The 12923-nt window shown below is 30.8% G+C and overlaps 1 protein-coding gene across 4 annotated transcripts in view; it reads right to left on the reverse strand.

Moving 5' to 3' along the window:
- Positions 1–7242: 7242 nt before the first annotated feature.
- Positions 7243–12923, reverse strand: part of LOC147802107 (hemolin-like) — a 113903-nt gene continuing 108222 nt past the window's right edge. For 2 of the 4 annotated variants that reach the window (XM_087153920.1, XM_087153919.1), the window contains one exon: positions 7243–7459. In XM_087153920.1, the coding sequence (XP_087010046.1) occupies positions 7399–7459 (61 nt within the window). In that variant the 3' untranslated portion in view covers positions 7243–7398. Of the gene's footprint in view, positions 7460–9995; positions 10139–10285; positions 10445–12923 lie in introns of all 4 variants that reach the window. The other 2 variants (XM_087153916.1, XM_087153918.1) reach the window with 2 other exon arrangements.

Here is a 12923-nt window from a genome sequence, read left to right on the forward strand (position 1 = left end):
AGTTGCAGTTAGGAAAAAATTAGAAGTTACGGTTAAGGCAGGCGTAGGAAGGTAAAATAAAAGTTAAAGTGTTTAAATATTTGAGATAGTTACGGTTAAGAAATAAGAAAACGCGGAAAAGTAAAAGTTTTCACAGGAAACATCAAAGAAAGCCGGAGCACCTGTTATTCTACGAACTTGAGGGGAGCGACATTCCAGTCCACTTCCATAAGGGAAAGTGTAATAACTGTGTAAACCGACCAAGAGCCTTTCTTTATTTGTCTGAGTTAATTCTAAATACCGTCTGCATTGATTCATTAACACATTTTAGGTCACCCTCCCAAACCATTAATATTGAGTTTTAGTACGTGAAGATCAGATTATTCGATCGAAAGTAATCCGTGTTTTTTCTCTTTGTACGTTGGGTTTCATATGAAAATATTGGAATGTATAATTTAAATATTTCAATGTTAGTATTGCAATTATTGATTACTCGTTATTTCTTTTTAAAAATAATATAAAAAAATGATTTTAAAATAATAAAGTTTAAGTTTCATTATTTTTTTTACTTGATAAAGATTTCTTTTTATATTTCCAATGCCTACTTGTGTTAGTATTTCGTCAATTCAGGCCTTTATAGGGCAGAATTTTTGGCCACTCTTTCAGGGGTACCCTATGAGGTGGGTCAACGTTGTTCCCACAGTAGGAACAGAAAGTACAGAGAATGAAAGAACATCCATGCCTTGCTCGGGATTCGAACCCAGAACTTTTCTGAAACAAGGCCAGTTCCTTTACCCCTAAACAGTCTTGTAGGCCTTAATAAAGATTATTGGTCATTAAAAATGAGTTGATGCAGCTAAACAAGAAAAAAAAAAGGAACATAGAGGTAATTAGATTTGTAAGTCCGCAAGATACGGTTTCTGGTAGATCACCGATGACAGGTGAGTGAGCAGGTGGGTGACCACTTTGATCAACCTGCAAAGGGATCGCCGTGTAGGTCTTCCTTAAACTGTTCTAGGTGGTCTGTTTTTAAAGTAAGGACAGTTTTGTTGTGTACACTAATATGTGACGCTTTTGTCGCAATGAATGCTTGCGTAGCGTCCTGGCATTCCGTGAGAACAACTGTACTTAGTTACAGCTGTGTAGGCAACCTATATGGTCAGTTCTGTGTCTTTAACATGTTCAAGTTTAACAAATCATATGAGGTACGGTTATTGATGCATTCTTAGTCTGCAAAACACCTGTCAGCTGCATACATTCACTGACAGCAACAAAACTCCCTCTCATTGTGACGGGAAATTTTGCAACTCTATGACAATGACTCTTTTCACAGCGCAGTCCCGAGTTTTTGGATGGGAAGTTTTGGACCACTCCTCAATATAACCCAGACCTTGAGTTAAGTGATTTTTTCATATTTTCCGCAAAGATCATTCTGGTGGCAACGAAGAAGTGAAAAAAGTCGTGACAGTCGTTAGTTAATATGAAGAGGGTGTTCTAAATCTAGTTGTATGGTATGATAAGTGTTTAAGCAAACTTAGCAACGATTTTTAAAAAAAACGAGAAACGTATGTCGAATCAAAAAATAATTTTTCTTCATGAAAATTTTCTTCGTTTTTTTTTTTTTTTTTTTAAACGATCCTTAATTAAAAAACAGCCTTAGTACCATGAAGTGATCGACTTCGTGCACAGGTTGATGGGCTACCATTTTCTCTGCCGAGGATAAAAATTGTAATGAAAAGTGTGCAGATTGTTCTCAGGGATGTTCCTCAGAAAGTCGCCAATAGAGATATGCAGTTATATTATATTTTGCAAGCCATAATTTGTTATTAATGTAATTGAAGAACTCTTCAAATACATTAATTCAAGTATTTTATTTCGGTATTTCCGTGAGCCTGAAATTGTCAAGAAATTTGATTTTGGGATAAAAAAAAAGTCAGGAAAGAAATGCTATTTTAGGACAAAATATATATAAAAAAAAAAAAAAATCTTGCAACAAATTTTAAAATTGATGGTAACAATAAGTGGCTAATGAAGTTCAAAGTAAATTCGTCTAACATCTATTTTAATTATTTCTTTTAAAGCATTTTTAATATTTTGTGTAGAACACTCTTTCCTTAAAATTTCTTGTTTCAAATTTTTCTTATACATAACCATATTTGCAGTTTAATATTATTTTAAAAATTTAATTTGTTATGTAATAAAATTTTGAAAACAGTTAAACAATAAGTCGTCACATGCACCAGAGAAAGGATCTATTTTCCAAATCAACTTAGAAGTAAGATTGATTACAGCTCTAAAGACTCAGAGAACAGGGTGATGATCTTTTCTTCTTCTTTGTCAGCGTAACAGCCCCTTGCAGGCCTCAACAGCTGACAAACGCCAGCGCCTCCTATTCATGGCAACTCCCTTTCAATTTCTAATCTTTAGGGAATCTTTTCGTAATGCTGAGAAAAAAAGTCTTTATTTCCTTTCACAGTGATTATATATAAAATATCGAATCAACATAATAAAATATAAAATGATTGTATATAAGATTCCGTTCACGGGTAGATAAGATATAAAACATTATTGAGAGAATCTAACAGATTACTAATAGAATCTAAATAACAGATTTAAAGAAATCATAACTGGTTTTAAAAAAAAATTAACCCTCCGAACCACTGCAACTCTTCCAGGGAAGCCTTGGGTTCAGCGAATATCATTTGGGAACCACAGTTTTAAATAATATTATTATAATAATTAGTTAACTTTGTATATTAACTGTAACTTTGTATTAGTTAATTTTGAATGTAATTAACTTTTTCTAAAAATAATCAAGGTATGAACTTTATATATAAAAATATTAATTTTACGGTTTTTTTTTAATTACCAGTTTATTTCTAATTTTTAAGTGCACAAAAGTATAAAATTTTTATTATGCACAAAAATTAAAAATAATGCAAAAAAAAAACTTCTCAGATGTTTCACTTTTGCTTTGGTTGCAGTTTTTGAAAGCAACTTTTTCTTTGGTTGCATAGTAAAAATTCAAATATGTCTCCCACCTTTAAATAAGGATGTTTGAGATACCTTTCTTAAAAAGAGAAATGATTTGCCCTAAATATGAATTTCATAATGTTGTGAAATTATTAGAATATTTATTGTTAGCTTAGTTAACCACTTCCCTGATAATACAGAGTTAACTAGGGTACGTATATATTGCAAATATTTATTATCCCAAGAAAACTCGTGCATAGCAGAATTTGTCAATGTGTTTTGTTTTCACATTTTTACTCAGCCGGAAGCAAAAAAATAATAATAATAATCTGTTGTCATGGGAAGTTTTGCTGTTAGATTGTGGCACTTTACATGTATTTTGAGCTATTTTATATACGAGGGTTGCTGAATTTGAACAGAAAAAAAAAAGTTAAAAAAATGGCATATCACTTCACTGGCGTTTGGAAAGTATGACCTTGTGTTGTCCCTTGTTTTAAGAACAAAGACTAATATTTAGCTTTTTTCATTTGTCCGAGATATCTCGGGATACATTAAATATTTTTAATTTATCCCGAATCAAATATTTTTTAAACATAAAAAAAATATTAAAATTTCAACTTATAACTTGCGTGTTATGTTTTGTTTTAGTCCATTGTATTTATTAATGAAATAAAAAAATATCTTAACTTTTTGCATTTTTTCCCCTCAAAACAATTGGTAAGGGAAATGGTTAAAGGCTTTTTTCTTTTCCTACTCATTTAGTTTGTCACCTCAGAAATGTGGATGAATTAAGATAGGAAATAGGTTTGTAATACTTGGTTGTTGTGTAGGAACTATTTATTTATATTTTTTTTCGGCAGTTCAATAATAGATTATAGGTAAAATTTTAGTTTACGCTATTCGCGATCGCAACGCTCGAGTACGCCGTCTAGCGGGAGCCTGTAAATATCAGACATTAATTTATCACGTTTTCATTTAGTTCCATCAAAATCATTGACTGAATCAGACGCCATTTTTTAGCAGCAAATAAGAAACAAAATTTCCCTAAGGAAAAGGCCGAAGAACTTGAAAAAAATCTCCAGAATATTAGTAAATCCTTCAGGAACAGAACACGCCAAACATTTGAAGAAAAATTCCTCAATAATTTTTAATTTCTATTATCAGCAAACTTGCAACTGATGACTTCCGATTTCGGATACTGTTACAGATGTGTGTATTAAGGTAAAATGCATTTCTTCTGTCTACAATTCATTACGAATTAAAGTGAAGTCAACATTGCTTTCGTCATTCCAGTGAATAAATATGAATTCAGAACATACAGAATTGTAAAAGTTATAGCATATTCTTCTTCGTTATAGAATAGTATATATTTCTGTATCCATATAATTCGGAAAAAAACAATAAAAAATTATCCAAGTTACTTCAAATAGTTCCATTTGTGCTGCTTCTTAATTAATTTTAATCGTTTTCTTGGTAAGTACTTTTTAGTTTTGAAAGAATAAGTTCAACTAGAATTCAGGAATTCTGTTTTTAGCTACATATTCAAATTCATATCAATTATAAAATTTTGCTGTGTAGTATGTTATCTAAAAGTAATGAAGGGATAAACTATGTATCTTTTATTTGAGAATAAAGTTTTCAAACAAGGAACTTATCATTTTGGAATTCTCCGGGAATTATAAATCAGGTAAGTGCAATGATTTTTACAATAAAAAATTTGCTTGTAAATATTTTTTTTTCATTTAATGATGGTTCTCTACAGAATGGTTTTTTTACGTCTGATTAAAAACTATAAGAATAATAAAAAAAGAAACAATATGAAAGTTTTTGTTTCAATGTAAAGAATTCTTAAAATCGTTTTTTTATCCTAAGAATTCTTTATTTTCTGTTTTTTAGTTTATAATTTTTTGGTAAAACTTGTTCTCAAAATACTTTTTTTGAAAAATTAAATGGTATAACATTATGTGTTTATGTATACTTCTTGTATATTCCAATGTTTGAAGTAATATGATTCAGAAAAGTATGGAATAAAAATTCGGTACTTACGTATTAACGCCACCGCCGCTACAGATTTGGCGGTTTTTAAGTGCCGCCAATCTACACTTAAAATTTTTGCGACAAATCATAAAATAAAGCACTTTATTTAAAATCAAAGAAGTCAGTTGGATTTCGGTGGAAAATGAGCCGATATAGAGTTTAGCATAGATTCAAAACAATCATATCGCCATATGAACTCTGATAAATAAGATTCCAAATGAAATAACATTTCCAAAACGTACGTTTACCAAGATAAAGTTTTATGTTGGGGGAGTTAGTACATTTTCGTTTTTTCGGTAAAATATTTCCCTCCTGAAAAAATAAAATTGCATCTTGTTTTGTTTTTGGCAAATCCCAAAGACGAATTTTCGTAGCACTAAAAATGGCGACAAAAAAGAATTGTTTTTTTTTTTGTTTTTGTTTTTGTTTCGTCAGCATTCTTTATTTTACGTTTCTTAGTTTCTAAATAATGATTTTTATTGAAACTTGAAATTTTTTGATAAAAATTGTTGTCAAAAAACTTTGTTTACAAAATTAAATTTCATAAAATTATGAGGCTTATGTATACTTTTTGTTCATTTTAATTTTTGAAGTAATATGATTCTTAAAACTATAGAATGTAAAGTTTAAATGAGCCTTTCATGTTATATTATTAAATTTAGTAATGCTATTTCTCGGGCATTAGGTTTTAACTCTTATAAGAATATACATATTTTTTTCTGTTAATGCACAAATATTTTTCCGATGTGTTTTGGATATTCCTACTCTAATAAAAAGAGATACCATTTTGTTTTCGTTTGCATAAGAAAGAATATCAAGCATTTTTCTTTTTTAAATTTAATTAGCCACAATAAAGAAGGAACGTTGCAATGCTACGTGCTACATTAACGACGCCTCTAGAGTAACTGAATGACTGTTCATATAGAAATCGCAGGTATTAGTCTCATACAACAACGCCCCCTATAGTTCGTTGCGATCGCGAATACACTTGCACAATTTTGAAAATTTTTTCCAATGTTGAAACAATGTTTTTATGATTCTTGCCAAGAATTGTTGAGGGCAAAAACAGAAAATGGCAAATACATAAATATATGAAAAAAAGCTTATATATTTCGTTAACCAGCAGTTGGCTCATCAGTTCATCACGTGGAGTCCGACGATACTATTTCGCTATTTTTGGGAGAAGGATGTGAACAATCCTATTTGGCGATCGTCTGACAAAAATATTTATTTCACAATCTTTATGTGCTTTCTTTTAACATCAAATATTTCATAAATTTGACATTTCTCTCTTTCGAGTGAATAGTTTGTCGTTTTGAGATATTTTGCTGGAAAAACAGCAGTTTTTAAATTTAAAATATATTTAATTAGCTAGAGTAACGAAAGGTATAATAGCAGATGATAAAGCGAAGTAAGTTACTGAAAGAGAATTCACTTTTTGCGTTTGGCATGCATTAAGGGTTGTCTCAATTTCAAGCGCAGAGACGTTTCTCCTCTTACTCCCGCGTTGAAATGAACTCTTCGTCCGACGAGGTGGAGCCGAGTGCCAACTCCTGGTGAACGAACTGTTTTTACTAAGCAGACAATAACCCACCGAATCTACAACTACAGATAGCAAACATCACCAAATCCACTGTGTCACGTATACTGGGATAATTAAACATGCAAATTTATGCATAATTATACAAAATTATGCATATGTAACGTGCAAAATTATGCCCATGATTTTGCATATTGTGAAAATCAGTTTTAATTATTGATTATATTGATAACAAATGTAAAGAAAAGTTCTGATGATACAGAAATTAAATACATAAAAAGAAGGTATTTTATAGCCTCTGAACGTAGAAAATAGCTTCCATTTTCCAAAAAAAAAATATATATATATATGTAAACCTATAAACACAGATTTTTTAAAGCTGATAAAGATGTTTAACTTGTGTTAAATTTTACACAAAAATAATAACTAGTTTCATGCTTTTATTTTTGAAAAAAAAAAAGAATTAAATTGGTGATATTTTATTTAAAAAAAAAGTTATCAAAATTCGGATTTAGGGGAGCACTGATGACATAGTTTACAGATATTCAATATTAAAATGGATAGCACTTTGAATGAACCGCAACATTTTTTTGAAATTCAATTCTAATAAATGTTTTAAAAGTTCGATATAACATACCCTTTTGTGCAAATTATGTAAAAAGTTGAGGATAATGTTAACATGCTATGAAAGCCTTTATTGAAAATAATGCAATAATCTCATTTTTTTTAAAAATAATTTATGTCAAACACAAACAATTTTATGTTCATTATATATACAAAGAATATACAGATGCTAAGCTCCTCCTTCATTTGGTGACAGTTGAAAAAAAAATACAATTATTTCTTATGAACACAATCTTTCCTTGCAGTCAAATAATAGAACTCATTATCATTATTTCCATAACACATAAACAGGGAGCGCAGCCAAATCTTTCAACAAAAAATAAGCACATTTTAAGAACTAAAAAAATATTTTTAGCACTATATACATTTACAAAATGCAAAATAATTTACAAAGAGTTGATATGATAAAACAACTAGTTTCTGACAAAGAACTCTTTTCTTGATTATATTAGCCACCATAAAAATATTGAGAGATTTTTCAATTCAATTTCGGGGGGGGGGAATGAAGCTTGAAGTTGAGAATATCTTACAAAATGCAGCAGAGTTGCACACTAGAATCTCACCAAACTCAGCTTAGTAGACGCATATGCAGATTTGCAAGTATTTCATCAAACATGTAAAATGATTGGCTCCTTCATCCGCTAGGGACCGGCGTTAGGGCGAAATGGATTGTGAAAACGTAGAATAGAACAATGTGAAAAGCACGCTTTTGCATAATATGCGTGCCAAAATCGACAAGGTAAAGAAAAAAATATCATTTTCGAAAAGGGAAAATTAAGCACCTTTTAAAAACACCTAATGAAAAAAGCACCTTAAAGGGCTTTTAAAAAACGAAAAGCACTTTCTAAAACACTACGCACCATGATCTACTGCAAAAAAAATTTTTTAAATTATCGCAAAGTAGTTCTTGTCGTAGGCCATCAAGGCAAAAGGTGCGATTGTTCTTGCTTTTCAGTGGCGACATTTAGGGCCAAGTATTCGACTTCTGCCACCCCATACGTCACACCTGTTTATAGGGCAGACCCATTCCTTCATCCACAGACCGTAATTTTGACCTGAACCATAGAAAAATCAATCTCCTATTCAGTACCCAAAGAGACATAATTTGTTATGAGACTATGGAGTACTTTGTTACCTGACAGATTAAACATGCACTAGTAACCATTTACTACACGAGAAGTCTTTTACTACACGAGAAGAAGTCCAGCGGAAGACAAAACTTTGACCGTTTATCTTTGTCTTCCCCCCCACCTTCCTGGGAAGGGTTTATTCGATTAACAAAACAATAATGAAGATAAACAAATTTGTGAAGGGTCCGTTTTATGAAAAGATATTTTGTGAAGGATCTGTTAACGGACCCAAATTTCTTCTAAACAGACCCCTGAAGAATGTTAAAAAAAAAAACTATTAAAAAAGATGGAAAACAAAATGATGAAAAGATATAATCTCTTCATCAGCTCACACGATTATATCCGCAAAAAGGAGTGCTTTCTAATATTGTATTAATTATTGTCCAAAGCAAAATATATCAATACTATTGTGCGAGGAGAACTCAAAAAACAAACGAAAATAGAACACATTAAGTAAAAAAAAAATGACGAAATAAAGCATATAAAGCAAAAACAGAAAATAAAATTAAGAAAAACACAGAACGAAACACAAAACGTAATCTATAAAGTGAGTAACGAATTCAAATGAACTTACACGTACCGGAATCTTAAGAATAATTCAGGATGTTTTTTGCAATAAGATCAAACGTGCTTCAGTACTGCAGTAAGAACACGCCATAAAATATTTCTCTATTTACGCTTCTAACCTTCCTTTGCGCTATTATTTTCATATTTTGTAATCTAGCATAGCTAATAAGTTAAAAATATAAAGAAAACAGGGAAACTGATAAAGATTATTGAAGTTAAATTATTGCAATCTTATTACTAAAATATTTTAAATCATTCTTTAAAGATTCCGATGCATGTAAGTTCATTTGAATTCGCTACTCGCTTTTTAGATTTAGTTTCGTGTTTTGTTCAGTGTTTTCTGTTTTTTGCTCGATATGTTTTATTTCGCATGTCTTTTTACTTATTATGTGTTATTTCCGTTTAAATTGTTTTTGAGAGATCCTCACACTCATTGTATTAATATATTTTGCTTTGGCTATATTGAGGCAATATTAGAAAGCACTCCTTTTTGTCGATATAATCGTGTGAGCTGATGAAGAGATATCTTTTCATTATTTTGTTTATCATCTTTTTAATATATTTTTATAAAAATATTTTTAAAAAATTTATTTTAATAATGTTTCTTCCTCACTTTTCATTAATCTTTATTATTTTCCATAATTTTTACTTATTTTATGAGTTCTATATACTTGCAGCTTATGCGCAGTAAGTAAAACTTAACAATTTTATTAATTTTCTTAGTTTTCCTTTCAATTCTTGCTTATGGTGCTAAATACATTTATTCATATAGCATAATAAATAAATACAAAAAGGACAAAAGAAAAAGTGATGAAAATTAAGAAAAGCAATATTTATTTCTTTTTTTAAAATATTTTTCTCTTATTTTCATTGTTCTGTAATTTTTTCCATGTTTTCTCTACGTTTTGAACATAAATAGATACACATACATACATAGATACACATACATACATAGATACACATACATACATAGATACACATACATATATACACATACATACATATATACACATACATATATACACATACATACATACACATACATACATATATACACATACATACATACACATACATACATACACATACATACATATATATTGCATGAAAACTGTATTGAAAGAAAGAGGGGTGATGCGATTTACCGTTAGCGTTTTGCTGATAGTAGCGTCATCCCTCTGCCAGGTGACGGAGAGGGGTTGATCTCCGAGGGCTTCACATTTCATTCTACCACTGTCCCCCTTCTTCACGTTCACCACAGCGAACTTCTCCTCGAACTTTGCCGGAACTGAAAAAGAAGATTCTTTTAATGGAGGTTTGTGAAAACGCTATCTCTAGATGAAGTGTTGTTGTGAGTGTGTATGTGTGCGTAGAGTGGAGATTGAAATAAAAGGAGGCCATGGTCTTGAACGTTTTTTATTCGCGAATCCCTTACCCTTCACCCTCACTTGAACGGTTTTCTTGAGAGGGTGATCGATGCCGTTGTCCGCTTCGCATTCGTACATTCCTCCGTCTTTCATTCCGGCTGAGTGGACGGATAAGGTTCCGTTGTTTCCCACGTGGATTCTACTTCCGTTGACGAAACCTCCGCTACCTGAAAAAGTAATTCACATCACAACATTTATCTTAACTTTTCAACATTAAAAATTATTCTATGATAACATTTCATCGAAGAAAAAGGTAAAAAAAGATTTTGAGGAAAATATAGTCAATCCGCATAAAATTATAAGAATAGTAGATAAGCTACATGCCTATTTTATGTATGTATATTGACATCACTTAGTTTTCTTTTAGATATCAAGTTATTCCAACTCTTCGTTTGATTATTTCGTGTCTCTATTCGTTTCTTGAATATATTAATTTTAAAATAGATTTTACAAAATTTAAAATTATCGCGACATTTTTTATTCAATTTGCATCACTCTAAAATTTTTTGCAAATTTATTACAGCTTTATGGAGCAAGTATTTGTGATCAGATCAATAAAACTATATTATACAACCAACAAAAAAGCTTTAGTAAGAATACTATGATTTATAAGCACATATTATTTTAAAACTAGTTTAAATATTTTCTCGAAGTGAAGATTTCTGTAACCTAAAAGGTGTTTTTTTTTCAGTGGGTGATTTCATTTCTTTTCAAAGTTTTATGTATGCTTTGATTTATACAATGTTTTAGATTTTTATCTAGAAAATTCGTGAAATCAAATTGTGAATGATCTCTCACAATAATATTCCTTTTCTAATGAAATTGTAGAGTGAATTGTCAAATTTAAAGAGTAAATGACATTTCATAATTCAATGAATTCATTTTTATTAATTAAAATTATATTTCGAAAATCACTTTGGTTTGAGTCGTGGTGGCTCAGGGGATAGAGCTCTTGCTTCCCAATAAGGTGTACCGGGTTTGAATCCCAGTAATGACTGGTCGATTCAATTTTCGTATCAGGCTTGCACCGACCACAGTGCTGACGTAAAATATCCTAAATGGTAGACGAATCATGGGTAAGAGTCCCTTTGCCGTCAGGCTAACCGTGGGAGGTTTTCTTCTCCATGTAGCGCAAATGTGGGTTAATTTCAGCAAAAAAAAAACCCTACGAAAGCAAGAAAGCAAATCACCCCCCCCCCAAATACTTGATCCAGAAGTTCCCTTATCTTCTAGATTGGGTTCAAAATTATAAGGCTACGAAGTTGAACATTGGTAGCTGTAAACCAAAAATTTGGTTTGCTTCTCAAGGACGGTTATAAAATAAAATAAAAACACTTTGCTTTAAAAGTATAAAAAAAATTGTATTTGCAACCGCAGCTCTTCTAGTTGACTGCACTACAGAGAAAAAAAAATATCAATCTTATAATTACAGTGAATGAATAAAGCGCATTTAAATTTGTCATATTTTTACAAATATATTTTTAGAGTAGTGAATGTGTCTAGATTAAGCAACTATTTTGCAACAGCTCTTTGAGAAATAAAGAAAGTATGATAGCTAAGTAGAATGATATTTGTTCCAAGATATGATCGGGTTTGGATGTCCACCTGCAATGCAATGAATGGCGAATGCCTGACCCTCTAATACTTCTCGATCATCTGGGTCGTTGATCCAAAATGCTAATTCTACACAAACAAAACGAATGTTAATAAAGAAATGGGTTATAATTATGTTGAAATTTACACACAAATCCATTAATTTAATCAATATGAATCTTTTATTGCCTCACATTAACTATTAATTTTAAAAAAGAATTTATTAAGAATGACAGTTATTCTCAATGACAGGGCAGCGGCACTTTTGTGTGCCGCCAAATTCCTAAAGTGTGCCGTCAAATTTTAGAAATGATATGGAGAAATACATACAAGTACTTTCCAGTAAAAATTAAATTAAGGAAAAGTATATACATACACCTACTTATACTTTTTATAAATCTTGCACGCTTTAATAGCGTGAACATCTTTGACGGCGATAGTCCAGACTTTGACAATCTTAAAATCTTAAAATAAGTAGGAAATTTAATGACTATTAAAATTATTAATTAACAAAAGAAAGATAGCCACATATTAGGAATACGTACCACCACCACCACCACCTCCACCTCCATATATTATAAGCAAGTATATGCAAGTAAATGCAAGTATATATTATAAGTATATGCAAGTATATATTATAAGCAAGAATATGCAAGTATATATTACAAGCAAGTATATGCAAGTATATATTATTAGCAAGTATATTCTAGTATATATTATAAGCAAGTATATTCTACTATATATTATAAGCAAGTATTTTCTTGTATATATTATAAGCAAGTATCTAATATCAGCGAATATATGCAAGAATATATTATAAGCCAGTATATATTAAAAGCCCATAGATTATTTTGGAGGATCCGCAGATGGTGTTTGATTTTCTGTCGGAAGCGGTATCCTGGACGTGGTCTAGCCATGTTCCGGCCAAAGAGGAATGCGTACCACCACCACCAAGACCACCATGTATTATAAGAAGTATATGCAAGTATATAATATAAGTATATGCAAGTATATACACTGGTTATCATAAATTAAGGAAAAATCACAAAAATA

The sequence above is a fragment of the Parasteatoda tepidariorum genome, chromosome 10, assembly GCF_982258835.1.
Source record: "Parasteatoda tepidariorum strain Cologne lab strain chromosome 10, Ptep-v5.0, whole genome shotgun sequence".
Lineage (NCBI taxonomy): Eukaryota > Metazoa > Arthropoda > Arachnida > Araneae > Theridiidae > Parasteatoda > Parasteatoda tepidariorum.